Source organism: Xyrauchen texanus, chromosome 13, assembly GCF_025860055.1.
Source record: "Xyrauchen texanus isolate HMW12.3.18 chromosome 13, RBS_HiC_50CHRs, whole genome shotgun sequence".
NCBI classification, from domain to species: Eukaryota; Metazoa; Chordata; class Actinopteri; order Cypriniformes; family Catostomidae; genus Xyrauchen; species Xyrauchen texanus.
Window position 1 is genome coordinate 46161683 of NC_068288.1, and position 26196 is coordinate 46187878.

General features: G+C 40.5%; 1 protein-coding gene across 5 annotated transcripts in view; it reads left to right on the top strand.

The window, feature by feature from the left end:
- The window catches only part of LOC127654490 (potassium voltage-gated channel subfamily KQT member 2-like), a 53306-nt gene extending 41968 nt beyond the window's left edge, over positions 1-11338 (top strand). For 4 of the 5 annotated variants that reach the window (XM_052141713.1, XM_052141715.1, XM_052141717.1 and 1 more), the window contains 4 exons: positions 3002-3110; positions 3827-3958; positions 8686-8809; positions 10637-11338. In XM_052141713.1, coding sequence (XP_051997673.1) covers positions 3002-3110; positions 3827-3958; positions 8686-8809; positions 10637-11338 — 1067 coding nt within the window. Of the gene's footprint in view, positions 1-3001; positions 3111-3826; positions 3959-5742; positions 5839-8685; positions 8810-10636 lie in introns of all 5 variants that reach the window. The other variant, XM_052141712.1, reaches the window with a different exon arrangement.
- Positions 11339-26196: the final 14858 nt, after the last annotated feature.

Consider the following 26196-nt stretch of genomic DNA (forward strand, 5'->3'; position numbering starts at 1 on the left):
TTGTTGTTGTTTTCTGGTCAGTTGTTTGTAATTATACTTTATCAGCATTTCTTCTCCCCAAACTACTGCAGCAATCAAAGGGTTAATCAGTAAGCGTGCACCATGTGACTACAACTAGCAGCCCTTTTTTTCACGACAAACTAGTGCTATAGATAAAAATGCATGTTCTTGTTCTAGAATCGTGACTCACATTACGCCCACAGCAGATCCCATCATCCCATGATCTCAAAACAATACCTGCGAACTGAATTCATTGTGGCTGCAGATCTGCAAGTGAGGAAATCTGGTTAGGCATTGATGAGAAGAAATGATCTGAATGCAATCTGAAGACATCGTGCTTGCATCGCAGACCTGTAGAATGACTTTCCAAACTCATTAGAGCCGTTTCTGGTGTCATAATTCACTGGAGGCTTTGGAGCACTACAGCTGTTGAAGGCTCTGTGGTTTATTTGGCATAATAAGCACAGGTAGATTTGTTTTTACACACCTGCTCTGTGCCAGATGGTCTGTGCTAACATGAGAACACTGCAGACTCTGTGGCCCAAAATGAATGAAGCAATCCGTATTTACATGGATATAATAAGAAATAGACTCTTATGCATTCTCAACTGAGCACTATATATAAATATATATCTTAAAAACTATATATACTGTATGTGCTTAAAACAAGCAATTCTGGAGAAGCAAAATGAGAAAAGATATTATTGTTTTCAGACAGATCTAACACAGTTTAGTGCGAAAAATTTGATAATGGGGTGTGGACAATAAATAATTTGTATTTTTGTCTTATTTTCCAGTAAAAATATCGAAACATCCATAAAACAAAGATTTAAAAAAAAAAAAGAAAAAATGTAAATAAAATAAATTATTAAAAAAAAAAAATCATCAATGGGGTAAAAAAAAAAATAGATATATATATAAATAATTATCAATGGGGTAAAAAAAAATGTAAAAATTTATAAAAAAATAAAAAATAAAAACAAATTATATATAAAAAAGCAAAATTATCAATGGGGTAAAACAAACAAAAAAATAAACAATCAAATATTTTTTTCTAACCCCATTGGCATTTATTTAATTTTTTTTAATAATTGATTTTCATTTATTTATTTTTTATGAAAATAAGAGAAAATATCTTATTTCGTTTTGCTTCTCAAGTAAATGTATCTATTTTTTATGAATGTTTAAATATTTTTACTGCAAAACAAAGAAAATTTACATTGTAAGAAAATATCATAGTCTAACAGTTTGTTAAATTACTGTATGTCTTTTGACTTGTTGTCTTTTGACTTGTTAAACGGATTCGTTTAATCCGATCTCTTGAAAAGTGTAATTTGTAAAATTTGGCGAAACTGTACGAGTTGTGTTGTACGAAAACTTACGACTTTTAGATGAACCAATCACATTTGCTTCCCTCACATGGTGGTAATTGGAGATATTTACTGTCTTCTGTGTTAGACAAAAGTCTTTCGATGCCAATGTGATGCTCCTGTTCTACCCGCTCAGTACGGGACTCGAACCAGCATCTCCGGCATGGGAGGCTAAACAAGGAGGGTGCGCTAAAAAGGAGGCTAAAGGCTACAGCCTCTAGTGTCAGTTGCTAGTGCACCTCTTGAGGTCAGGAGAGTGAGGTTTACACACTTTGTACATCTATCTATCAGCTGGCCACTGTTACACTCACCCCCCCCAAACCTCACTCCCATCCGGGTCGCGGCACCATTGTGACACTCCTGTTCTACCCGCTCCGTACGGGACTCGAACCGGCATCTCCGGCATGGGAGGTGGGTGCGCTAACAAGGAGACAAAAGGCTACATCCTCTAGCGTCATTCGCTAGGGCACCTCTTGAGTGAGGTTTACCTACTGCACCGCTATCTACCACCTGACTCCCGTTACACTCACCCCCCTAAACCTCACTCCCATCTGGGTCACGGCACCATTGTGACACTCCTGTTCTACCCGCTCCGTACAGGACTTGAACCAGTGTCTCCGGCATGGGAGGCGGGTGCGCTAACAAGGAGCCTAAAGGCTACATCCTCTAGCGTCAGTCGCTAGGGCACCTCTTGAGTGAGGTTTACCTACTGCACCGCTATATACCAGCTGACTCCCGTTACACTCACCCCCCTAAACCTCACTCCCATCCGGGTCACGGCACCATTGTGACGCTCATGTTCCACCCGCTCCATACGGGACTTGAACTGGTGTCTCCGACATGGGAGGCGGGTGTGTTAACAAGGAGGCTAAATGCTACAGCCCCTATCATCAGTCGCTAGTGCACCTCTTGAGGTCAGGAGAGAGGTTTATACACTTTGCACAGCTATCTATCAGCTGGACACTGTTACACTCACCCCCCTAAACCTCACTCCCATCCGGGTCACGGCACCATTGTGATGCTCCTGTTCTACCCGCTCCGTGTCTCCGGTTAGAGTCCTCCTGTCCATCTGGCATTGGAGGTGGATGCGCTAACAAGGAGGCTAAAGGCTACAGCACCTAGCGTCAGTCGCTAGTGCACCTCTTGAGGTCAGGAGAGTGAGGTTTACACACATTCCCCATCTAGATAGATAGATATCAGCTGGCTCCTGTTACACCAACCTAAATGTAACAATAAAGTGTAACACCTTACCCATACATGAAGCATTATCACGTAAGAAAGAGAAGCCTCCATGTTATAATCACGCATTTGTGAGATTTCTTTCTAAATTTAAACCCTTACCCAAACTCCATACCTTAATCTAACCATAAAGTGGAAATCCTTACCATGATTTAAATCCATTTTCTGGACCACAGAAGAAAGGAAAATTAGTAGGAGATGAGGGAAACATCTGTGATTGGTTGGTCGGTGTAAAGTCGACAATTCATACATTTTAAGTCGTACGATATCGCACGATTTTGCCATCTACTACGAATTATCATGAGACTTATCAGAGATAGAATGAAGTCAAATGAAAGGTTAGGGGTAGTTGACTAACACTAGAGTCCTCCTGTCCATGTTGTGTTTTTTAGAGGTCAGCCTGCCTGGAGAAGACATTGTTGATGACAATAAGAGCTGCCATTGTGAGTTTCTCCCTCAGGATTTAACGCCAGGAATAAAAGTTACCATCAGGGCTGTGTGGTAAGCAAAGATGAGAGGGATTCAAATACCCATCAGACTTGTATATTATTAACAATATCATACCAGTCTGCATCTCCAAAGATTACTTTATGGGCACATATTGTACCTGAATGTACGTAAGTTACAAAGACTTGTTACATTCAATATTTTGCATCTTTTGTTGCACACCTTCATTGCTCAAATGCATGCCAACAACTCTTTATGCATGCAACATTTTGAATATTAAAGGGACGGTATCAATGTATAAGCTCAAGAAAATATAGCAGTCTCTGGGGCATGGTTAAGGGCTATTTGGATGAATCTTATGAAAACATGTCCAGGTCAATATGCCTGTCAATGTATGACAATACTGTCATATTTAATTCCTTTCTTTTGGTTTTGGGGTGAAACATGGCCTGCACCAGGGCTGGACTGGTAATCTGGCATACCGGGCATTTTCTCGGTTGGCCGAAGCACTTTCGGGGCCGATCAGGGGCGGACTGGCCATCAGGAGAACAGAGACGGCCGGTGGGTTGTCTGCGAAACGTGCCGAATGAAATGAGCCGGCACGTTATGCAAAACAGACCACTTTTTTGCCAGTTGCTACGTAAAATACCTGGGCGATTTCTCTTCCCAGTCCAGCCCTGGCCTGCTCATGTTCTTGTCTGATTGCATGAGGTTCACCGACTTCTTGTTTGTAAAGTTTTATAATGTTTGTGACTTCTTGGTCTCTGCAGTGTTATGCGGTTTATGGTGTCCAAGAGAAAGTTTAAAGAGAGTCTGCGGCCGTATGATGTGATGGACGTCATCGAGCAGTATTCTGCCGGACACCTGGACATGCTGGCGAGAATTAAAAACCTACAGTCCAGGCAAGAGCTGATGCACAAACCAAATCTCAGATCCCTTCTCACTCACTCACTCACTCCTCGGTCAGACACAAGGGTGAACGCTTCTCGTAAAAACCACACAACCGTATGCTTTTGCATGAGCTAGTTTTGATCTGTCAGAAAACACAGTCGCAATAACACTTCAGCATAATGCGTGCGTGTGATCTGTCCTTTCGTGGTGTTTCATTTCATCAAACATGTCCATTGAGAAATATAACTGACAATTTCCCTTATTGAGTTCAAATGGTAGTTTCAGTCTAGCAAAGTATAGCAGCATATCAACCAAAGTGTCATTTAACAAGAGGAAGAATATTTCGATATCTAATGGAGTGACTTCAGGACATTTTTAAGTGTAACTCAAGGAAACGAACACTTTTTGGGGTCAGGCGCCTTAATATGCAACATTTCACTTATTTTAGGCCAAATGTTCTGTATGAATTAATTAATGTTCACAGATATGTAAATATATTCCTGCTTTAAAGCAAAGACATATTTAAAACAATCAAGGCATACTTTTAACATACTGCATGTTGATCATCCGATATCAGTGCGCAGCGGTGTGGCGCCACTGATTCATTTTAAGTGTAGGAGTTTTTGTCGTAATCAATGTCTACTTTTCTGTTCGTGACATAAACAGGGACGGATTACTGACCGGGCCAGTGCCCAGTGGCCCTTGACTACCAAGGGGCCCTTGACCACCAGGGGGCCCTTGACCTCTTGACTACTAGGGGCCCTTGACCACCAGGGGCTCTTGACTACTAGGGGGCCCTTGACCACCAGGGGGCTCTTGACCACCAGGGGTCCTTGACCACCAGGGGGCTCTTGACTACTAGGGGGCCCTTGACCACCAGGGGGCTCTTGACCACCAGGGGTCCTTGACCACCAGGGGCTCTTGACTACTAGGGGGCCCTTGACCACCAGGGGTCCTTGACCACCAGGGGGCCCTTGACCATCAGGGGCCCTTGACTACTAGGGGCCCTTGACCACCAGGGGGCTCTTGACTACCAAGGGGCCCTTGACCACCAGGGGGCCCTTGACCACAAGGGGTCCTTGACCACCAGGGGCTCTTGACTACTAGGGGGCCCTTGACTACCAGGGAGCCCTTGACCATCAGGGGCCCTTGACCACCAGTGGGTCCTTGACTACCAGTGGGCCCTTGACTACCAGGGGGCCCTTGACTACCAGGGAGCCCTTGACCACCAGGGGTCCTTGACTACCAGGGAGCCCTTGACCACCAGGGGCTCTTGACTACAGGGGCCCTTGACTACCAGGGGGCCCTTGACCACCAGGGGCTCTTAACTACCAGTGGGCCCTTGACCATCAGGGGCTCTTGGCTCTTGGGGGCCCTTGACTTCCTGGGGGCCCTTGACCACCAGTGGTTCTTGACTACTAGGGGGCCCTTGACCACTAGGGGCTCTTGACTACTAGGGGGCCCTTGACTACCAGGGAGCCCTTGACCACCAGGGGCTCTTGACTACCAGGGGGCCCTTGACTACCAGCGGGCCCTTGACTGCCCGGGCTGCACAATCTAGTTTGGTGATCCCTTTTGGGCATGAACAACAAACCCACTTTTAGATAATTGGCCCCAGGGTCTTTACAAGTCATAATCCGTCCCTGGTCAAAAAGTATGTCTGGAATATATTTTCACATATTGGAATATTATGTTGTGTTGTGTGTTGTTTGTTTGTGTTTCTCCCCGTCTCATGCGCTGGTCCGTGTCACGTCATTATGCATTGTCCTGTCCTCTCCTCTATTTGCTTCGCCAGGTTAGATATGATATTGGGTCCTCCGGGTCCCAGCACCCCTCGCCAAAAGAAGTGTTCAACCAAAGGAGGCAAAGAGTCGCCCCAGTACCCTTCTAGGTTAGGACGCACCAGACTGCATCTTGCTGGCCTGTCCTGATTATATCTGGATTTGCTGAGAAAAAAAACGAGGAAACCTGCTTCTGTTTCAGACTACATTACTAGTAGAAAGTTTGGCCAATTAGTTCCATGGTGTAACATTTTCAGATTCATGCTTAAAATAAGATAAAATTTGTCAGTAGTCTAAGAAAATTAATTGAAATTGAAGCTATAAAATATAGCTGCAAGCAGCAATTAAGGGGCCAAGCACAACAACCATTTTTAGGCACAACAATGGCAAAAAATAAGTAATTAAAGCAATCTGGTCATGATTTTTGGCAAAATGGTTGAAAAACTGGTTGAAAAATGAATCTTATCAATTGCAATGGGACATAAATGCGTATTATTTTTTGACCAACAGGTGGCGCTGTGACCAAATTAATATGGTGTGTTCAAGGTCATGATGACACATATAGAGTTTCATGTCAATACGCCAAAGCGTTGCCGAGATAGAGCCTGAAAACCATCCTGGCACCATGCCTTCAAATTCATTGTTGTGTTAAACGAAAACGGTTTGGACTATCAACACGAAATCCCTTACTTTTTGTCGGCATGGTCTGAAGGTGGTCTGATTCAATTTTGGTTAAAATCTGACACACGCTTTAGGAGGAGTAGGTTTTTAAGGATTTCAAAATGACGGACAGAAAGTTCGATCGATCGATCATGGCATAATTGGTATCCAGGTTCTCGACTTGACCCACGGAAGCTACCAAGTTATACGAATTTTATGAAAATTTGGTATGACTTTTGACTAGAAGGTCGCGCTCTCCTTTGCCTGAAGACATGTTCAGGGCATTGTGCCAATGACACATAACGAGTTTCAAAAGGATATGTAAATGTGTTATAAAAATAAAGCATTTTACAACTAAATTAAAAATGGCCGACATAGGAAAAATTTGTTACATTCGACTCGGCATCCCAAACAGAATCTAACAAGACTAGATGTGTAATTTTAGGTGAAACCGTTCAGAAGTTATAAGCAAAAATATATATTTTTCATATCTCGTGACCACTAGGTGGCGCTGTGCCGAAACTGTGCAGGTACCCTCAGGTTACGTTTGTCATAACACACACCAAGTTTGGTGTAAATATGCTAAAGCGTTGCAGAGATATTGTCTCATGTCCAATATGGCGTGCTCTACGTCAAATTTGTTAGCGCGTTATTCGAGAACCGTTTGATTGATCAACTTGAATTTTACAGAGCAGTCTTGAATCAGACTAACGGTCTAGGAGGAGTTTGAAAAAGTAGGTTTTTCGAAAAACTAAAAATGGCGGAAAATGACATTGTAGGGGACAACCGATTCGTCTTCTAGCACTTACTGTTCACAAGTTATTAGCATAAACGTGTGAAAATTTGGGCAGTTGGTGGCGCTAGAGAGTTTGAGTTAGAGACTCCAAATTTGCTCCAGTTAATGTTTAGACTGTCCTTCATCTTTGTGCCAAATTTCACAACTTTCCCACATACGGTTGGACAGCCATAGACTCAATGGCGGAAGAAGACGACGACGACTAACGATTACAATAGGTGCCTATGCACTTTCAGTGCTTCGCCCCTAATTCTGTGAAAATAAGTCTTAATATTACTTTTACAAATGTGTCTTCTCAAGTAAAGGCATCTTTTTGTTTTCATCTTTTTTGCCAAATATAAAAATAAAAATGTCCTTTTGAATGTATTTTTCTTACCTCCTATTGACAACCTTGTTTTAAGCAAAAACGTTACTAAATTTTGTTCGTTTCCTCTGAAAACATGTGCTCATTCTGCCTCTAACGTGAAGTTATCTTGTTTTAAGAATGTTTTAATTGGACAAACATAGTAAATACAATTATTTACATTTACTTATATATTTATTTATTTATTTAGCAGTGTAAACTACAATATCTACTTGCAATTCTTTTAGGTCGCTAGCTGTTTTCCCATCAATACTAAACACCTGAGGCAGTTTCTAATAAGTTGGCACGGCTAATAAACTCTTAATTAACTTTGTGGCCTTGACTGGTACTAGAAGTAATGCAAGTGTTTTACGGTGACATTTGGTGGAGAGAAGGTGTACTAAATGTCCCATATGGGCGAGTTACTAGTCATGTAGCTGAACACAAACTGGTTATGCTAGGTTGCCTGCACCGCAGAATGATTATGGACAGTGAACTGCAAGAATCAGCAAATGGAGATGCACTAAATGTCCAAATATTTATTTAATTTGATTTAGCCTTGCTTACTCGTGCATGCTGGCATGGTATCATTAAAGGCATGCCATGTAATGCACAATGACTCTCTTAAAATATCAGAAAGTTATATTTGTACTTCTATGTTAGATATGAGCCGGGCATGCTTGATTTTCACGTGCTGTGGTTAATTGAAGAAAATGATTTAAAGGACTAATTGGTGCCAATTTGAATATAGTTTCAAAACATTTCATGTTTCGAGACTGTATAAAGATGCAGCGTCTCTTATCAGACAGACCCCATCATGTGTACAACTCTGGAGAACATCAACAGAGAACATCTGTCTGGTGGGCATGTCTCTTTCTGTCCAATCCGCTCTGTCTATCTGTGTGTGGACACGCCCACTCATTATCATATCCCGCCCTCTGCATGCATTCATGTATATCTCACAATGCTTTCTTTAATCTTTAATATTAAGATTATAGCAGTTGATAATTTGATGAATTTTAAATGGAGTTGGTTTTTTTCAGATCACAGTTCTGCAGATTTTCCCCTAAAACAGATTTGTGCACACAACAGTTTTGTGCACTTGATGTGTTGTCAGGTTGTATTCTAGATGTTTCCTTTCTGTAAATGAATTATTAGAGTGGATCAGATTGTTGGTCGAGGGGCTCCAATCACAGATAAAGATCGTCCTAAAAGCTCCACAGAGGTAGAGCTGCCTGAAGATCCCAGCATGATGGGTCGACTCGGAAAAGTCGAGAAACAGGTCAGTTACTGTTAAAGGAAAATTCTGGGTTCAATACAAGTGAAGCTCAATTGGCAGCATTTGTGACAATGTTGATTACCACAAGAATATATTTCACTTCAAGGTGACAGTGTCTGAAGTTTCAGCTCAAAATACCCCACGGACAGGTCTGGACTGGGAACAGAAATTGGCCCGGAATTTTACATGGCAACTGGTCCAACAGTTGAGCGGGTGGCGGGGGTGTCGTGTTCGCCAAATGCTGTTGTTCCCCAAACGATTGGGGGGAGGGGGTGTGTTCGGCGTCCCTTTTCTGCATATTGTGGCACCGTTTTGTGGTCCGTTCTGAAAAACGCGGCGGCTCATTGTTGCATATCGCGGCCCAATCGACACGTTTCACGGCCGAACCACCGGCCCGCTCGGTTCTCCCGATTGGCCCAAAAGTGCGTCGGCCCACCGGGAAAATGCCCGGTATTCCAGATTACCAGTCCAGCTCTGCCCACGGATCATTTTATTATACCATGTTCTAAATGCCTCTTTTTGGGTGGAATCAAAAACACGTGTCTCTTTAAATGCAAATGAACTTCTGCTCCCCGCCCCCTTTCAGGAAGAGGGGTGTGTCTTTACAGCTTGTGAACAGCGTCAAAAGAACAAAAAACAAAGTCTGCTCTCTCCCTCACATTACTTAAGGCAGATTTTTCACAAGCAACAAAATTGGCAAAAAAAGTTATTGATATTTAGTTAAAAATGTACATAGTATTGCTAGCAAATGTTTATATAGCAAGTTTCACAGAAATTGCCAAAAACATTTATATAAAAAGAAGAGGCTCGCCGATGACGGTCACTACAGCATACTACATATACTACAGCAATAACAAATCAGAACCAATATGAATGGCCGCGTAAATACCGGAGTTCAGCCATATATGTATGAAAAAGAGTCGGACACTGATGAAGGAGAGACTCCGGCAAATGTCACAACTGTGAGAATGAAGCAGGACGTTTCTGAATGGTTAATTGACACTACACAGCTGTGGTGAGTCAGTCTGGTGACCAACATCCCTCGTGGTACTGATATGTTGTGCAGATGTGCTGGCCTTAATATTTAAAGTAAATATTCCACTTTTAGTCCAACTCTCTTTTGTTCACAGACACCCCCACCACCACAGCTCAACAACTTTTGGCCATGAAAACACCCCCCCTTTGAGATAATTGGCCCCAGGGCCTTTGCAAGTCATAATCCATCCCTGTCCAGCACTGAAAAAATGGCGGACTGTGTGTAGATCACTCAGGGGAGGAGCTATGATAATAGGGTGGAGTTTGGCCAGTTGTGGGTGTGGCCTGCTCAATGTGACGTCACTTTAGAGCAGAAAGGAAAACCGTTCGTTTTTGATGAATAGAAATATAAGAAAGAGGAGTGGGTGGACTTTTAACATTGTAGGGTGGTCGTGTAAACACACTGCCAACTCACATTTATGTACAAACACAAAGTAAAATGAATTTAGCATAATAGTTCCCCTTTAAATCGTTATGTTTAACTGGGTTTGTAACTTGAGTTGTAAAATTGTCTATATCTTTCCACAAATGTGGTTAGTAAGTGATTTTATGACGCATTCATAATATTGTTTATGTCTTGTGTCTATACTTTTGAAACAGTGAGTATTTTAATGTTTACAGATTAAACCCCATTGACTTCTATTGTAAGTGTCTCACTGGAACACACATTTGTGCTTTTATTAAAGAAAAGGAGGGACGAGTCAAAGTGGTAATCAATATTATGCCATAAATGCTGTCGACCCACAATCAGGTTTGTTTCCAAGCAAAAGATAATATGATGTTCCCCTTTTGCAGGTGATGTCAATGGAGAGGAAACTGGATTTTCTGGTGAACATCTACATCCAGCGCATGGGCATCCCACAGTCTGAGACGGATGCTTACTTTGCTTCTAAGGAGCCCGAACCGGCTCCTCCATACCACAGTCCAGTGGACCATATGGAGAAGAGAGGCTCCATCACCAAAATCATCCGCTCCAACAGCTCCACCTGCCAGAAGAACTTTGGCCCTCCTTCCTTGGCCTTTATCAACCACCACTGCCCACCCTCAACATCCTGGCACCCTCACACCCTCCCGGAACCCAGCCAACGGGGCAGCCAGGGCACATCACCCATGGGCGACCCATCGCTAGTCCGTATCCCTCCACCTCCAGCCCACGAGCGCTCATCGGGTGGACACAACGGAAGCTCTCGCGGGGCCGGACAGCACCATTCTCGTGGGGGTGAAAACAGGGTTGAGCAGCCCAGAGCCGAGAGTGACACCTCATTATCCATCCCCTCGGTGGACCACGAAGAACTAGAACGTTCCTTCAGTGGCTTCAGCATCTCACAGTCCAAGGAGAACCTGGACTTCCTCAACAACGCCTACTTTGGTGGCGTGTCACATTGCGCTAAACGGAGGCCCTACATTGCAGAGGGCGAGTCGGACACGGACTCTGATCTGTGCGCCCCGTCGCCCCATTCCGCAACTGGTGACGGCGCCTACGGTGACAGTGGCTAGTCCGGACCCAATTAAGCCTAGAAGGATGGTCTCAAAGTGGGATCCAACCGAGAGCAGCTTCCAGAACAAAGAACACGCTGAACTTGGTGTGAAGCTAATTTTGTGGGCACCAGTGTGTTTTAAAAGCACTGTTAAATCTCACATGCACAGCTCTGGAAACGGAAGAAAGGTGGTGATGCCAACCACTGAAGTTTGAGAGCGTCTGGTACTAAAGAATGGACATCAGAACTGAAGAAGGCAAGTGGCGAGAAGAATGGAAGTAAACATAAGGACGCTAAAAAGACATGTGGAGATGGGAGGGTGAGGAGGACACAATGTCTTGACCATATCATACATGACGCATTTTCATCCGTAAGAGCATGTACACTCGCACATCGTCATGTTTGGTCACTCACTGGATTGAGGGTTAAAATGCATTCTTGTCTTGTTTTCAGGGAAAGCTAACAAAAGTATGTAACACGTATGCTTAAAACCCTAAAAATGTATTTGCCAATGGGGTAAGAAAAAAACTTGATTTAAATGGAAAACAAGTTTACTTTTCTTACCCCATTGGTAAATAGTTTTATCTTATTTTAAGTATAAACTCCACCAAATGTTGTTAGGATTCTCCGTACAGAAGACCTAATATCTCATGCCATTTTTGCTTCTCAAGTAATTCTTGTTTTAAGGATGTGTTTTAGGATGCAATGTAGTTCACCCCAAAATTCTGTCATTATTTACATTATTTATTATTAAGCACTTGAGTTCTATATTCCGAATCTTCTGTAGATTTGTGTGAGGAACAGATCAAACGTAAAGTATCAGCATAGATCAAGACTTACATTTTGATGCCATTGAAGTCAAATGCTACTGGTTTTCGCATGTATTTGAACTAGGGCTGTCAATTGATTACAATTTTAATCAAATTAATTACATCGCAATTAATCGCATATACAAATATTTGCTGAGAAGCCCCTTATATAACAATAATTCAATATATAATGATGAAATAATGATACATAGTTATCTTTAAATATTTAAAAATATTATAAATATAATACAAAAATATTCAGATAATTAAAATGCATTACATTCTTGTGGCAGAAGAGTTAATCATTAATAAGACAAAAAGCGGCTTTAGAATACAATGTATTGTTTATTACCATATTATTGATCATAAGTCAATCATTGACACACAGTTCACAGTAATCCATTACACAAGTGAATTTATCAATCAGTTGAAGATTTATTATGAGGGCTTGTTTAAGGACACCTGCGTCAGACATGCTTGTGTAGCGTCTCGGGTGTGTTGCGTCATAAACATACATTATTAGGTCACTGTGTCACGTTAAATATAGTTTAATACTCAATATTTAAACACATCTTGAGATCTCTTAGTTCAGATTTGCGCCCCATCAAGTGTTTTGAACGCAAGAATGTAACACATGTTTGTGTTGTGGGTTGTTTTGTTCACTGTATAAACTGTGTGTTGCTCATACAGCTGAAGTTTCACTTACTGCCCTCTGGAGTAAACAGGTGGTACTACAAGCATTTCTCAGGAATCTTCCTTATTATAGTCCGGGGGGGCATTGCCATTAATGGCGTAAAACATTTTTAACTCATTATTTTTACTAAAATTAATCGCACTGAATTAACACTTTAAATCGACAGCCCTAATTTTAGTTTTAATATGCGTACGAAATATGTATCGTCGAAAAATTTGGGGGGAAACAGTAACATACGGGGTGAGTAAATAATGACAGAATTTTCATTTTGCGGTGAAGTTTCCTGTTAAGAAGCATCCAGCCTGATCTCGTAAAAATGATGCGAGTGTGGCAACAGTTTTGCAAAATAACATTACGTGGTTCCAGACACGTTCACAGCAGTTCCGAGGTGAAATGTACACTGCGTGGCATTAAAAGCAAGTTTTTATGTTCTCCCAAACTGTTTTAAATCAACAAAAGCGACCTCCCTACCCTAAAACTTGAATCTAATCCTGTGTGGTGGTGGTGTAGTGGGCTAAAGCAATGAACTGGTAATCAGAAGGTTGCTGGTTCGATCCCCACAGCCACCACCATTGTGTCCTTGAGCAAGGCACTTAACTCCAGGTTGCTCCAGGGGGATTGTCCCTGTAATAAGTGCACTGTAAGTCACGTTGGATAAAAGCATCTGCCAAATGCATAAATGTAAATGTAAACCTTACCGATAGTGTCAATAATAGCAAATGTGAGATGAAAAACGCAACTGCATCATTTTGTGGTGTTTCTATGACACTTTCGGCTCACATGTCAACTGGCGTGCACGTCGGAACTTGTATCACGTTTCTTTTTGATCGGACTTGAACAAGCTTGTAAATGTAGTCGATTATGTGATGCGAACGTTAAAACGAGTCATGCGCGATAGTAAAAGTGTTTAGATGTCATAAGATAACATTGTGTGAGGAACAGGCCGAAAAATGTTTATGTTTATGAGCTGATATTCTGCTGTGAGTGTGAATATAAGTCGTTGTTGTTGTAGCGCCTCTAGTGTTCATTTCACCAGGAATCTGACGCAGTACGTACATGAAACACGTAAAAGTCGTTTTGTAAAAATGCACGTATATTAATGTGATTCTATGAGACCGGGTTGGAAGTATCACAGTAGCACAATACCCTCCATGTTCACTTGTGAATGTACTTCACGACAGCTTGTGAATTTTATAACTGTAACTACTTTATTTTTGTTTTTTATTTATTTATTTATTTTAAACCATACAGCATCAAACAGACATTTCCATCAGATGTATTTCAGATGTTGTATGTATACCAGATATTCATATATATATATACATATACAGGAAGGGAGTGATCTTTACATCATAATCATTGACTTGAAAATGAAATCAGTCCTTTGATGTGTTATTTTCTCCATTTTGTAAATGTCCATTGTCATTTCCATCCATGTATTTACAGTTGGGCTCTCTTGTGACAACCATTAGCCACCAGCAGTATATTCAGTAACTATTTATCTCTTTTCACCCATTCTTGAGGTATATATCCAAGATATATGGTCTTAGTTTCTAGGGGTATTACACATTTATAAATGTCTTGTAGGGCACTGTGTATACCTCTCCAATAGACTTTGATAACGGGGCAATCCCAGACGATATGGTAGTGGTTTGCATTGTTGTTTCCATGGTTTCTCCAGCAAATAGGAATGTTACTATCATAATAGGATTTTTGAGAGGATGCAATAAAATACCTTATCAGGGATTTCCAACCAAACTCCCTCCATTTCTGTGAACTGGTGCACTTCCATTGATTCCTCCATATTGCTATCTATTCTTCCTCGGATATAATCATCCCTCCGTTTTCCCGTTTAGTTTTAATGTAAGAGGTTGAATGTGTTTTAAGATTTAACAGACCTTTATATATGCATGAAATGATTCTACTACCAATATCTGAATGATATGCTTTTCTAAGCAGTTCAATCATATATATGTACTCGCCTCGGTCACATTTTTCACCTTCATATTAACATAATGTTGCATCTCCAAGTATCGATAAAAGTCTGTTTTTTTCTAGCGAGTGTTTCTCTATAAGCTTTTCAAAACTGGGAAATGTGCCTTTCATTATATTGCATAGAACTGTTATTCCTTTAGCTGTCCAATCCTTAAATCTAGTATCCGGTGTGATTATTTAGTGTGAAATCTGAGCCATATGCACACCATTTATAAAGTACAAAATCTCCCTCTAGTTTATGTTCTTTTAGAATGGTTTTCCGTTCTTCAAAAGTCCATTTCACCCATGTGTTATCAATAGTATTTATATGACTTTCTAGGTTGTTATCCGCCACGATTGCCTGTATGGGGTTGGAGGGTATTTTCTCTTCAATGTTTTTCCATTGAGCTTCATATGATGGGTTGCACAAGCATAGATCTCATCTGTGCCGCAATATAAAAATCTCTAAGAGAAGTTAGGCCCCATCCACCCTTTTCTTTGGCTGATTGTAAGGTTTGAGACTAACTCTAGGTCTTTTACCCTGCCATATATACCTTGATAATATCTTGTCCCATTCATTGAAATGATTTTGGTTCATCTCTATTGGTAGGTTCTGAAATAGTAACAGTCTGGGCAATATAATCGTTTTAATAGATTAAATCCTTAAATTGAGACTAGAGATAGGAATTAAGCTCCATCTTGTTATATCCTCCTTAATATTTTTATGTATAGGCAAATAGTAGCATTCTGATAATTTAGCAAGATCTTTTGACATATTGATGCCCAGGTATTTAAATGACTCTGCCATGTCAAGGAGTTCCAATTTGGAATGCCCAATTCCCACTATTTAGTAGGTCTTCGTGGTGGCGTGGTTACTCGTCTCAATCCGGGTTGCGCAGGACAAGTCTCAGTTGTCTCCGCTTCTGAGACAGTCAATCCATGCATCTTATGACATGGCTCTTTGTGCATGACACCACAGAGACCCACAGCATGTGGAGACTCATGCTGCTCTCCGCGATCTACGCACAACTCACCCCATTGGGAGCGAGAACCACTAATCACGACCACGAGGAGGTTACCCCATGTGACTCTACCCTCCCTAGCAACTGGGCCAATTTGCTTGATCAGGAGACCTGGCTGGAGTCACTCAGCACACCCTGTATTCAAACTTGTGACACCAGGGGTGGTAGTCGGGGTCAATACTCACTGAGCTACCCAGGCCTCCCGAGTTTTACCTGTGTTAATCTTGTATCCTGACAGTTGGCCTTTATTTTTCCATTGATTTCATCAATTTAGGTAAGGAATATGTTGGTTGCCTTAGATAAATCAAAATATCATCCACGTAACAGGCCAGTTTATGCTCTGTCCCTGTAATAAAAATTTCCCTGATATCTTCATTTTGTCTAATATATTGAGCTAGTGGTGCCAGATGTAATGCGAAGAGTAGTGGTGACCATGCACAACCCTGTCTTGAGCCGCTTTCTATAGAAACACTATTTGATAAATATCCATTGATTTTAATCCTGGCAGTGGGTTTAAGATATATTTAATAACTGTGTCATGTCAACCAAATATGTTTATAACTCTGTAAAGAAAAATCCAGTTAACCGAATGCCTTTTCAGCGTCTACGCTCATTACTGCTGCTTTGATTAAATTGTTTTGTATGTGATCCATGATGTGGATCCTAGTATCCTGCATATATTATCTTGTGTTTGTCATTGTTGTATAAAACCTGATCATTATGTATCAACATGGGCAGGAACTCTTCTAATCCTTTGGCCATGATAGAGGTAAATATTTTATAATCTACATTGAGAACAGATATTGGTCTATATGAACCACATCCCATTTCATCCTTGCCTTCTTTCGGTATGGATGAGATTATCGCCTCCTTTCAGCTATGTGGCATTTGCTTTTTTTAAAAACCCAAGTCAGTGTGGGGAGTATGAGAGGAGTTATCTCATTTTTAAATTCCTTTTACCACTCTGCCGTATAACCATCTGATCCTGGTGACTTGCTTAACTTAATCCTACTAATTGCAGTTTTTAGTTCGCCTTCAGTTATGTCAGCAGTCAATCCTTCTATTCTGTTCTTCGTTTAAAGTGGGTAGCTCTAGGGAGTTCAGGTAGGTGTCAATTTGGGATATACTTCAGACTGGAACTTTAGAGTATAGAGTTTTATGAAACACATTTACAGCTTCCTGAATTTAACTTGGCTTATTTTTTTTAATCACTTTTGTTCTAGGGTCCCTAATTCTATGAATTGTATTTTCTTCCGTTTCCACGCCACTATTTTCATAAATTTAGATCCACTTTCATAATGTCCCCGTTTCAGAAACATTCAAGTATTCCTGGTTTCTTGAGTAGCTAAACGAATTATTTAATTGCTAATTTTTCCAATTTCTTCTAGAGTATCCTGTGCTCAACTCAATTTATGTCAACTTATTTAATTCCTCTAATGTTTTATTCCTTGTTTTTTCTTATATGATGATATTGCCTCTTAGGACATCCTTCAGAGTATCCCACAGAATAGGAGGTGATCATTAAGTTCTAAGTATAGACTAATTTCTTTTTTAATTTGTTCATTAAAATAGGGATCATTGAGTAGAATGGAATATAGTTTCCATGTAGTATTCTTTGGTTTCAGGTTAAACTGCAATCAAGGGGTGTCTGCTTTCAATATCCTTTGTTGGGCTATAATTATAGGAAAGTAATTTAGTTTTACCTGTTTTTTTACCTTTTTTCCCAATTTGGAATGCCCAATTCCCACTCCTTAGAAGGTCCTTATGGTGGCATGGTTACTCAACTCAATCTGGGATGCGCAGGACAAGTCTCAGTTTCCTCCGCTTCTGAGACAGTCAATCCATGCATCTTATCACATGGCTCTTTGTGCATGACACCATGGAGACCCACAGCATGTGGAGGCTCAAAACTCAATTACTTTCCTGTACAACACACCACACGCCCCACTGAGAGCAAGAACCACATTATAGCGACCAAGAGGAGATTGCCCCATGTGGCTCTGCCCTCCCTAGCAACTGGGCCAATTTGGATGCTTAGGAGACCTGGCTGGAGTCACTCAGCACGTCCTGGATTCAAACTCGTGGCTTCAGGAGTGATACTCAGTGACAATACTCGCTGAGATACCCAGGACCCCATGAAGCCCATTTTCTTTCATTTTTCATGCTCGGTGCCATTTAAATGGGTTTTGTGTAGATATCTCTTCTAAAACCGATCAGTGTTCTATTCAGAAAGCTCGCAGTCTGTCCCTAATATTCTTCTCTCGCTCTTCTTCAGGGGGCGGCTGTGGCTCAGGTGGTAGAGTGGGTCGGCCGCTAATCGCAGGGTTGGCGGTTCGATTTCCGGCCCACATGACTCCACATGCCAAAGTGTCCTTGGGCAAGACACTGAACCCCAAGTTGCTCCCAGTGGCAGGCTAGCGCCTTGGTGTGTGAATATGAGTGTGTGTGTGAATGGGTGATTAGGACACAGTCTAAAGTGCTTTGGTAACCCCTAAGGTTAAAAAAGGTGCTATACAAGTGCAGACCATTTACCAGTTCTTGCATCCCCTTCCGTCTCTGCCCTCTCACCATTTTGCATGCGCTCAGCCAGGCTGGGATAGCTGCTCAGCCAGGCTCTCTCTCGGTGTGATAACACTGATGGGCAGTCCTCTGCCCTTCATGTCTGCAGTCCTCCACTGACTTAGTCCCGTCCTTATAGAACACTCATAGTTTTGCATGGAACGGAGACTGGAAGCGGATCTGTCTCCGCTTTAATATTCGCTTCAGAGTACTCCTTACACTTCTGCAGGACTGCTGGGGGGTAATCTTGTTCAAAGTATATTGGTCTCTCGTTTAAAAACACTGTCTTCTTTCCCTAGGCCTTGAGCAGAATCTCTTCTTTGATTTTGTAGTGATTTGTAGTCTTCCCTGTCTCCAGAGGGTTTCGGGGCAAGCACCCGGTGTGCTCCGTATTCAGGGGAATCTCCAGCGTGTCCCGTAGTAACTTTTCCACAAACTGCACCATTGACGTCCCCTCCGCTCCTTCGGGAACTTTACATATCCTTATTGTCTCCCAACGCGATCTCCCTCCTTGGTTAGTAGTTTATTTTCTTCTTGGTTCATAACGTTTATCAACTTGCTCATCACCTGTTCCACGTTTTGAACGTGCTCTTCCACCTTTTCAATTTGCGTCTCTGCCTCCACTATTTTGTGGTTACGGTTGGCGATCTCGGAGATAATATCGTTTAGTTGTTGTTTTGTGTCATTGCGAAAGTCCTGTATCTCCTCCAAACTTTTCGTTAAACACGCCACATCGTTTAGTTGAGGGTTAGCGCTATCTTCGGCACCTTGTGCCTGTGTAGGAGAGCTGTTCTTCGTGTTTTCTTCGTTTGTATGTTGTTCTATGGTGCTTTTTTTGTTTCCATCCCTTCTTCCCATTCTTGCGCCACTCATCGTGCCAAATATCATCTAGAAATTTTGTATTTGACGGATTAACAGGGCGAAGTACTTTTTTTCGGAGGAGCTGTTATTTTATGCTGCTATTCAGGGCGATGATGTCACCGGAACCAAATGTAACAACTTTAAACCAGGTCGCATAATTATTATCACAATATTCCCTTAGTGCCACATTGAAACGTTAGAAAACTCACTTGAAGTACATATGAAATGTAGAATAACACTTTCTCTAAAGTTCACCGATTTAGTAATTTGCATGTCGATCAATTTGAAATATTTAGAAGGAATGTAAATTCACAGTTAATTTCATACCACGAACGAACGATAAAAGCCTATTTTTTTCTTTTCCTACAGATAGTAAACTTTCCAGAGGAAATGTATATTAACTATTTCCGTAACAACCAAAGTGTCCATTTATTAATGTAACGTGTCTGCTTTGCAATGTATGTAATAGATGTATCACACGGTACATCACATCATAAAACATGTTGAGGGCCGGTTGTAGTATGAGGATTACTAACACAAACTTGTTTACGTTGTCCATTTAGTTTCTACTTTTGTAAGTTAGTCTTTCTTTCATTTGAATGATTCTATGTTGTTATTTTTAACTTTTTCTCAATGTTGTTTCAATTGTCGGTTATCCTCTGTTTAATCAGGGAAGGTTAACAACCGTTCAGGATGGTGTTAACAATGTAATATTCATTTTCTTATTCGTTTTAGTCATTTTAAATGTTTATTTTACTTATTTATTCTTAGTTCTTGTTCTTAATTGTTTTTTTTATTCTTTTATGTATCTTGCATTGTCTTTCAAATGTATCTGTAAAGCACTTTGAATTGCCATTGTGTATGAAATGTGCTATATAAATAAACTTGCCTAATGTAACTGATGTTTTGTTTCTTTTCTATTGGTTGAAACATAATGAACTATGGCTCAAATACGGCTGTACCTCTATAACAGTCACACATACGTGCTCATATGTGTAATATGAACTGTGCACAGGAAAGATTTCTATGTGTCAGATCATCGAAGTGCACATCTTTAAAGACGATAGTGTAGTTTGCACCATTGTGTCTTCCATACAGCCTCTTATTAAAGATCCACCGGTGGCCACATTGTTTCTGTTTATATCTGTTACTTGTTGCAGATGCATCAGAAGAATAACATCGAGCTCTGTCAGGTCCTTATAATGCAAGTAAACGGTTGCCAGCTCTTTAGGCAGCATAAAAGTAATCCACATCTGTCTGTCTGTCCGTCCACTTTTTTTCTATTTATCTGTCTGTCTGTCTGTCTGTCTTTCTATTTATCTATCTGTCTGTCTGTCTGTCTTTTCTATCTGTCTGTCCATCCATCTGTCTGTCTTTTCTATCTATCTGTCTGTCTGTCCGTCCACTTTTTTCTATTTATCTATCTGTCTGTCTGTCTTTTCTATCTGTCTGTCCATCCGTCTGTCTGTCTTTCTATTTATCTATCTGTCTGTCTGTCCGTCCACTTTTTTCTATTTATCTATCTGTCTGTCTGTCTTTTCTAACTGTCTGTCCGTCTGTCTATCTTTCTATTTATCTGTCTGTCTGTCTGTCTGTCTTTTCTATCTATCTGTCTGTCTGTCCGTCCACTTTTTTTCTATTTATCTATCTGTCTGTCTGTTCGTCCGTCTGTCTGTCTTTCTATTTATCTGTCTGTCTGTCTTTTCTATCTGTCTGTTCGTCCATCTGTCTGTCTTTCTATTTATCTGTCTGTCTGTCTTTTCTCTGTCCGTCTGTCTGTCTGTCTTTCTATTTATCTATCTGTCTGTCTGTCTGTCTTTTCTATCTGTCTGTTCGTCCGTCTGTCTGTCTTTCTATTTATCTGTCTGTCTGTCTTTTCTATTTGTCTGTTCGTCCGTCTGTCTGTCTTTCTATTTATCTGTCTGTCTGTCTTTTCTATCTGTCCGTCTGTCTGTCTGTCTTTCTATTTATCTATCTGTCTGTCTGTCTTTTCTATCTGTCTGTCTACCTTTTTCTATTTATCTATCTGTCTGTCTGTCTTTTCTATCTGTCTGTCTGTCTGTCTGTCTTTCTATTTATCTATCTGTCTGTCTGTCTGTCTTTTCTATCTGTCTGTTCGTCCGTCTGTCTGTCTTTCTATTTATTTGTCTGTCTGTCTTTTCTATCTGTCCGTCCGTTCGTCTGTCTGTCTTTCTATTTATCTCTCTGTCTGTCTGTCTTTTCTATCTGTCTGTCTACCTTTTTCTATTTATCTATCTATCTGTTTGTCCGTCCATCCGTCCTTCTGTCTTTCTATTTATCTGTCTGTCTGTCTTTCCGTCCAACTGTCTGCGATTCCCTCGCTGTTGATCACAAATATGGCCGCTGCGAAGAAAACGTCATGTGTCTGAAACGGGTCAATATGAGCCTAGTAAAAATCTTCCCACGATGATAGTAAAATCTGAAATGACCTAAACAGCGGAGAGCCATTAGCAGTTTATTTGAGGGTTTATCTGCAGAATGATCTAACCATGAATTCGGCAACAGCAGTTTGAAAGATTTTCAGATGAAATCGGTCTGTGCCATCACCCCCAGTGGCCGAAGCTGGAAGTGTTGCTGAACATATAGGCCCGTGTGAACTCCAGTTTCTGGGTGAAACATTCACAGAGTGGCACCAAAAGTGAGTAGTAGTAGTTGTAAATGATGTAATGCAATACATATTTTATTAACCCAAACCCAAACCCAACCCTGAACCTGTCAGTCGAGTGAAAGTGCAATCCTTGAGGGAAAATGCAACCTCCAAATTCTGCTCATCATTGATTTTGTGAACGAAATAACTTCCTGGTGTATCCTGACATGCGATCATGGACCAGGAAAATGCAAACATGTCTAATGGGTGATAGCAAAACATTTGGAAGCAGCATGTGGACCTCCTCTGGTTTGGGGATAGAAAATATCTAGCTTCCTATAAAAACAATAGAAATCAATGTAAAGTCACCAAGTGTGTGTACAGCGTTTGTGGCAGTCACATAATACATGCATCTATACAGGAGGATACTGTATGTGCAAGCAAATAAACCCTAGCTAGCACCAGAAATGACCATGGTCAAATCTGTTAGGTGCATCATGTTAATACTCGCCGTTTAAACCGTGACGAATGCTGTCAAGCTCAGTGTGACATTATTGAGGATGTTGAATGCAGATGGGGTAATGTTCTCTGCACGAATAGGGTCACAAGACGGTGCTGTTCCTGCCGGGACCTCTGTGTGTCTGAATAAACTAAAGTGCAAAGAGGTTTTCTGCCAGTCAAGTCCATTTCTGTAAGAGAAAATTCGGCCGTAGAGACGTGTATTTATTCAAAAAGCAACTGATGAAGAAATATTAACACTTTAAGTGGACGGATAACTCCGGCCAGAGACAGTACTGTTGTAAAAGTGTGGAAACACTTTCCTTCTCCATGGCATCAATGTATTAATGTTCTGAGTGTCGAGGGAGAAACTGGGCTAGGAAGAAAGTGCTTTTGGTGAAAGAAGTGAGAAGACATCAAGGACACTGTGGGTAAGTCCTGTGAGATGCTGTCCAGCTTAACAAACAGCAGGAACAGAGTGGTTGATCGTGTCGACTCACTTTTATGCTTTGTCCATAATGCTGTTTTATCCTCCTTAATGTGTAAGGAGGGAAGGGGAATAAGGAAGCCACCCAACTGGCCCAAGGACGGTATCCAGTGGAGTGGCTGAAGGTCTCCTGCATTCTGCATGAAGGTCTCTAATCTTAGTTATTATTATTCAATTTGATTTAACATTTAATCATCATATTTAACTCTATTATATATCGTACTCATTCATTCGGACTCCTGTCGCTTAGAGGGTCAAGTACGTGGATCTCACGGTCACAAATACACCAGTATTGGTCATTAAAACATCCATCCATCCATCCATCCATCTTCAACCGCTTATCCGAAGTCGGGTTGCGGGGGCAGCTGCTCCAGCAGGGGGCCCCAAACTTCCCTATCCCGAGCCACATTAACCAGCTCTGACTGGGGGACCCCGAGGCGTTCCTTGGCCAGTGTGGAGATGTAATCTCTCCACCTAATCCTGGGTCTTCCCCGAGGTCTTGACCCAGACCGTTCATACTAGACTGTACCAAATGTCATGTCATATTTACATTCGATGACCGCTATGGCCATTCTAGTATAGAATTCCGGTAGTTCTAGTGTTAAATGCAAGTACAAGTCTATTGCTTGATTATAGTGTCCTTTGCAAGATCAAAGCGTGTCTCAGACATGACAGTATTACAAATGTCATAGACAGTAATGTCTTTGAAGGCCAAGTTTAAAATATATCTCTATAAATTCATGCGCATCCATGCTCTCAGTATCTTTTTTTTTTTTTTATTATCAACAAAGTTTGTACAAATACATGTGTATAGGCATACATCATTGACATACAACATATAACAAAGACTTTCACACTAGGGGGCTATTGCTAATTTATATGAAGATATTAAAGCAATTACAAATTTTCAATGTTTTAATTGCTTTTTGCTTCATAGAAAATCGGAGTGAATCAATATAAAGCTCAATTTCTTTCTTGAATGAAGTAAAATAAGGTTTTTTACAGGAGAATTTACATTTATGAACATAAAATTTTGCCATTAAAAGAATAAAATTAATTATATAAATCTGACAATGCTTGATTCTACTGTTCTCCCAAATACCAAATAAAATATGTTTCCAAAACAACATAAATTGGTCATCAATGTTTCTTGTGATAAAATCACAGACATTTTGCCAAAATGGTCTTACAACTGGGCAATGCCAAAATAAATGAACCACAGTTTCAGGGCAACTGTCACAAAAGGTACAATTAACATCAATATCACTTTTAAATTTTATAAAGTAATGTTTTACAGGGTATATTCTATGTATCAATTTGAATGATACCTCCTTAACTTTGTTTGTAATTAAATATTGATTAGGTATAAGCCAAACCTTTTTCCACACAATATCTTCTGTAAAACGATTCCAATATGAGTAAATATAAGGCAAAGACACATCATTTCTTTGAAATAACTCTCTTATAGATCTGTTCTTCGCGTTAAGGGAAAAACAGATATTACCTACATAAGTACTTACTATAGTAGGTGGGAACAATTGTTGAGTATTAATTCTTTTTTGATGTTTGAACAGCATACAGATTTCAGGAGAAATTGCTCCAAAAACTTTTGCATATTCCCCTGGTGTTACAGGAATCTTATAATGCGCCAAAAACTCATTGTAAGTGAAAAGAAAACCCTTTGAATTAAATAACTGATCCACCAATATGATGCCATTATCAAACCAATGTTTCAAAACAACGATTTGCGCTTATATAATATATACCTATTGTTCCATATATAATACAGTTATGTGGTGAAAAATTATGCTTGAAAATCAATGACCATGATAAAAAGGCCTGGCGATGAAATTCCGAAAGTTTCACTAGTACTTTATCAATATTATAATTACAACTAAGAAGAAAATGTATATTACCAAAGTTAGAAAGAATATGGGAGGTAAAGTACCATGCTCTCAGTCTCTTTGAGTAAATGAATGATGGCAATGACGCAATCGGAAAAGAGCTATACACACACCGGAAACTGTAACGCGTGCGCACGCGAAAGTCTCTTAGATTTTAGTGATGGGCAGATCGAGGCTTCGTGAAGCAATGAAACAGTCGAAGCAAATGTGCCATTTTGTTTCGAGGCTTCGAATCAATCCGAAACCCGTCTCCACGGTGACACCTAGTGGTCACTTGCAGGTGTTGATCTGAAACAACCTTTTACAAAGAGCTAATAAAAAAATGTGTTGGTTTTTTTTTTTTTATTGTATTTTTGTAATATATGAAGCTTGTAACCTGTAGTCTCTTCACATTGCATAATGTGATTTTGGTCATGAAAAATGAATATTAATAAAAATAAATCAAGCCACAATGTCTCCCTTTCTTATAGATTTTTATTCAAAAATATTAATTTCTCTGCTGTTGAAGGACTCAGCCTACTTCTTTTTTACAGATAATTTCTCCAGCCTTTGAAAAAATTCTCTCACAAGGGACACTTGTTGCTGGCATACAAAGATATTTTTTAGCTAGGACATACAAATGAGGAAAGATTACTGCTCTCTCTTTCCAGTAAGTTAGAGGATCATGAGTTCTGGGCAAAAACGCATCGCTGAGGTATTTTTTCACTTCCACTGTGGCATCAGCTGTAGGATTGTGTATCATCTGGGTCTCACGGATACGATTGTCAAAATGTTCCCATAAACTGTCTTGTGTTTCAACTGGTGTTGATGATGGGCCTGATGTTGACATTTGTGGTTCTGAATTAAAAGAAAACGGCAATTAGTAACAAATCATAAACTGACAACACATATGAAGTATAAATTTCATGAATCACATTACATAAGATAACATAGACTGAAACTCACCAGGAGTTGTGTTTGAACGCATCAGTGAAGCACACTCCAGTGTGATGTGCTTTTCAGCATCCAGGGCTTTGGCAGGATTTCCAAAAGCCACATTTTTAAACCTTGGGTCCAGCAGTGTCAGTAGCAGGCCTTGGTACAGGGGAACACTACCATCCTCTGCACCCTGCAGAATGGCAGGATGAATGCTCCTCAAATGGCGCATCATGGATGATGTATTGTTGCAGTAGGCGAGCTGCCGATCACAATACACACATCTCACTTTATTTGGGGTTTCCAAATGGAAATGCTCCCACACCACAGATGTACGGCATCTCTTCTGTGGAGCCTCCATTTCTTTCTATCTATCTATCTATCTATCTATCTATCTATCTATCTATCTATCTATCTATCTATCTATCTATCTATCTATCTATTTTATATGTAGCCTATCTATCTAATAATCTATATGTATCTGTAATATATGTATCTATCTATTAATCTATATATATATATATATATATATATATATATATATAT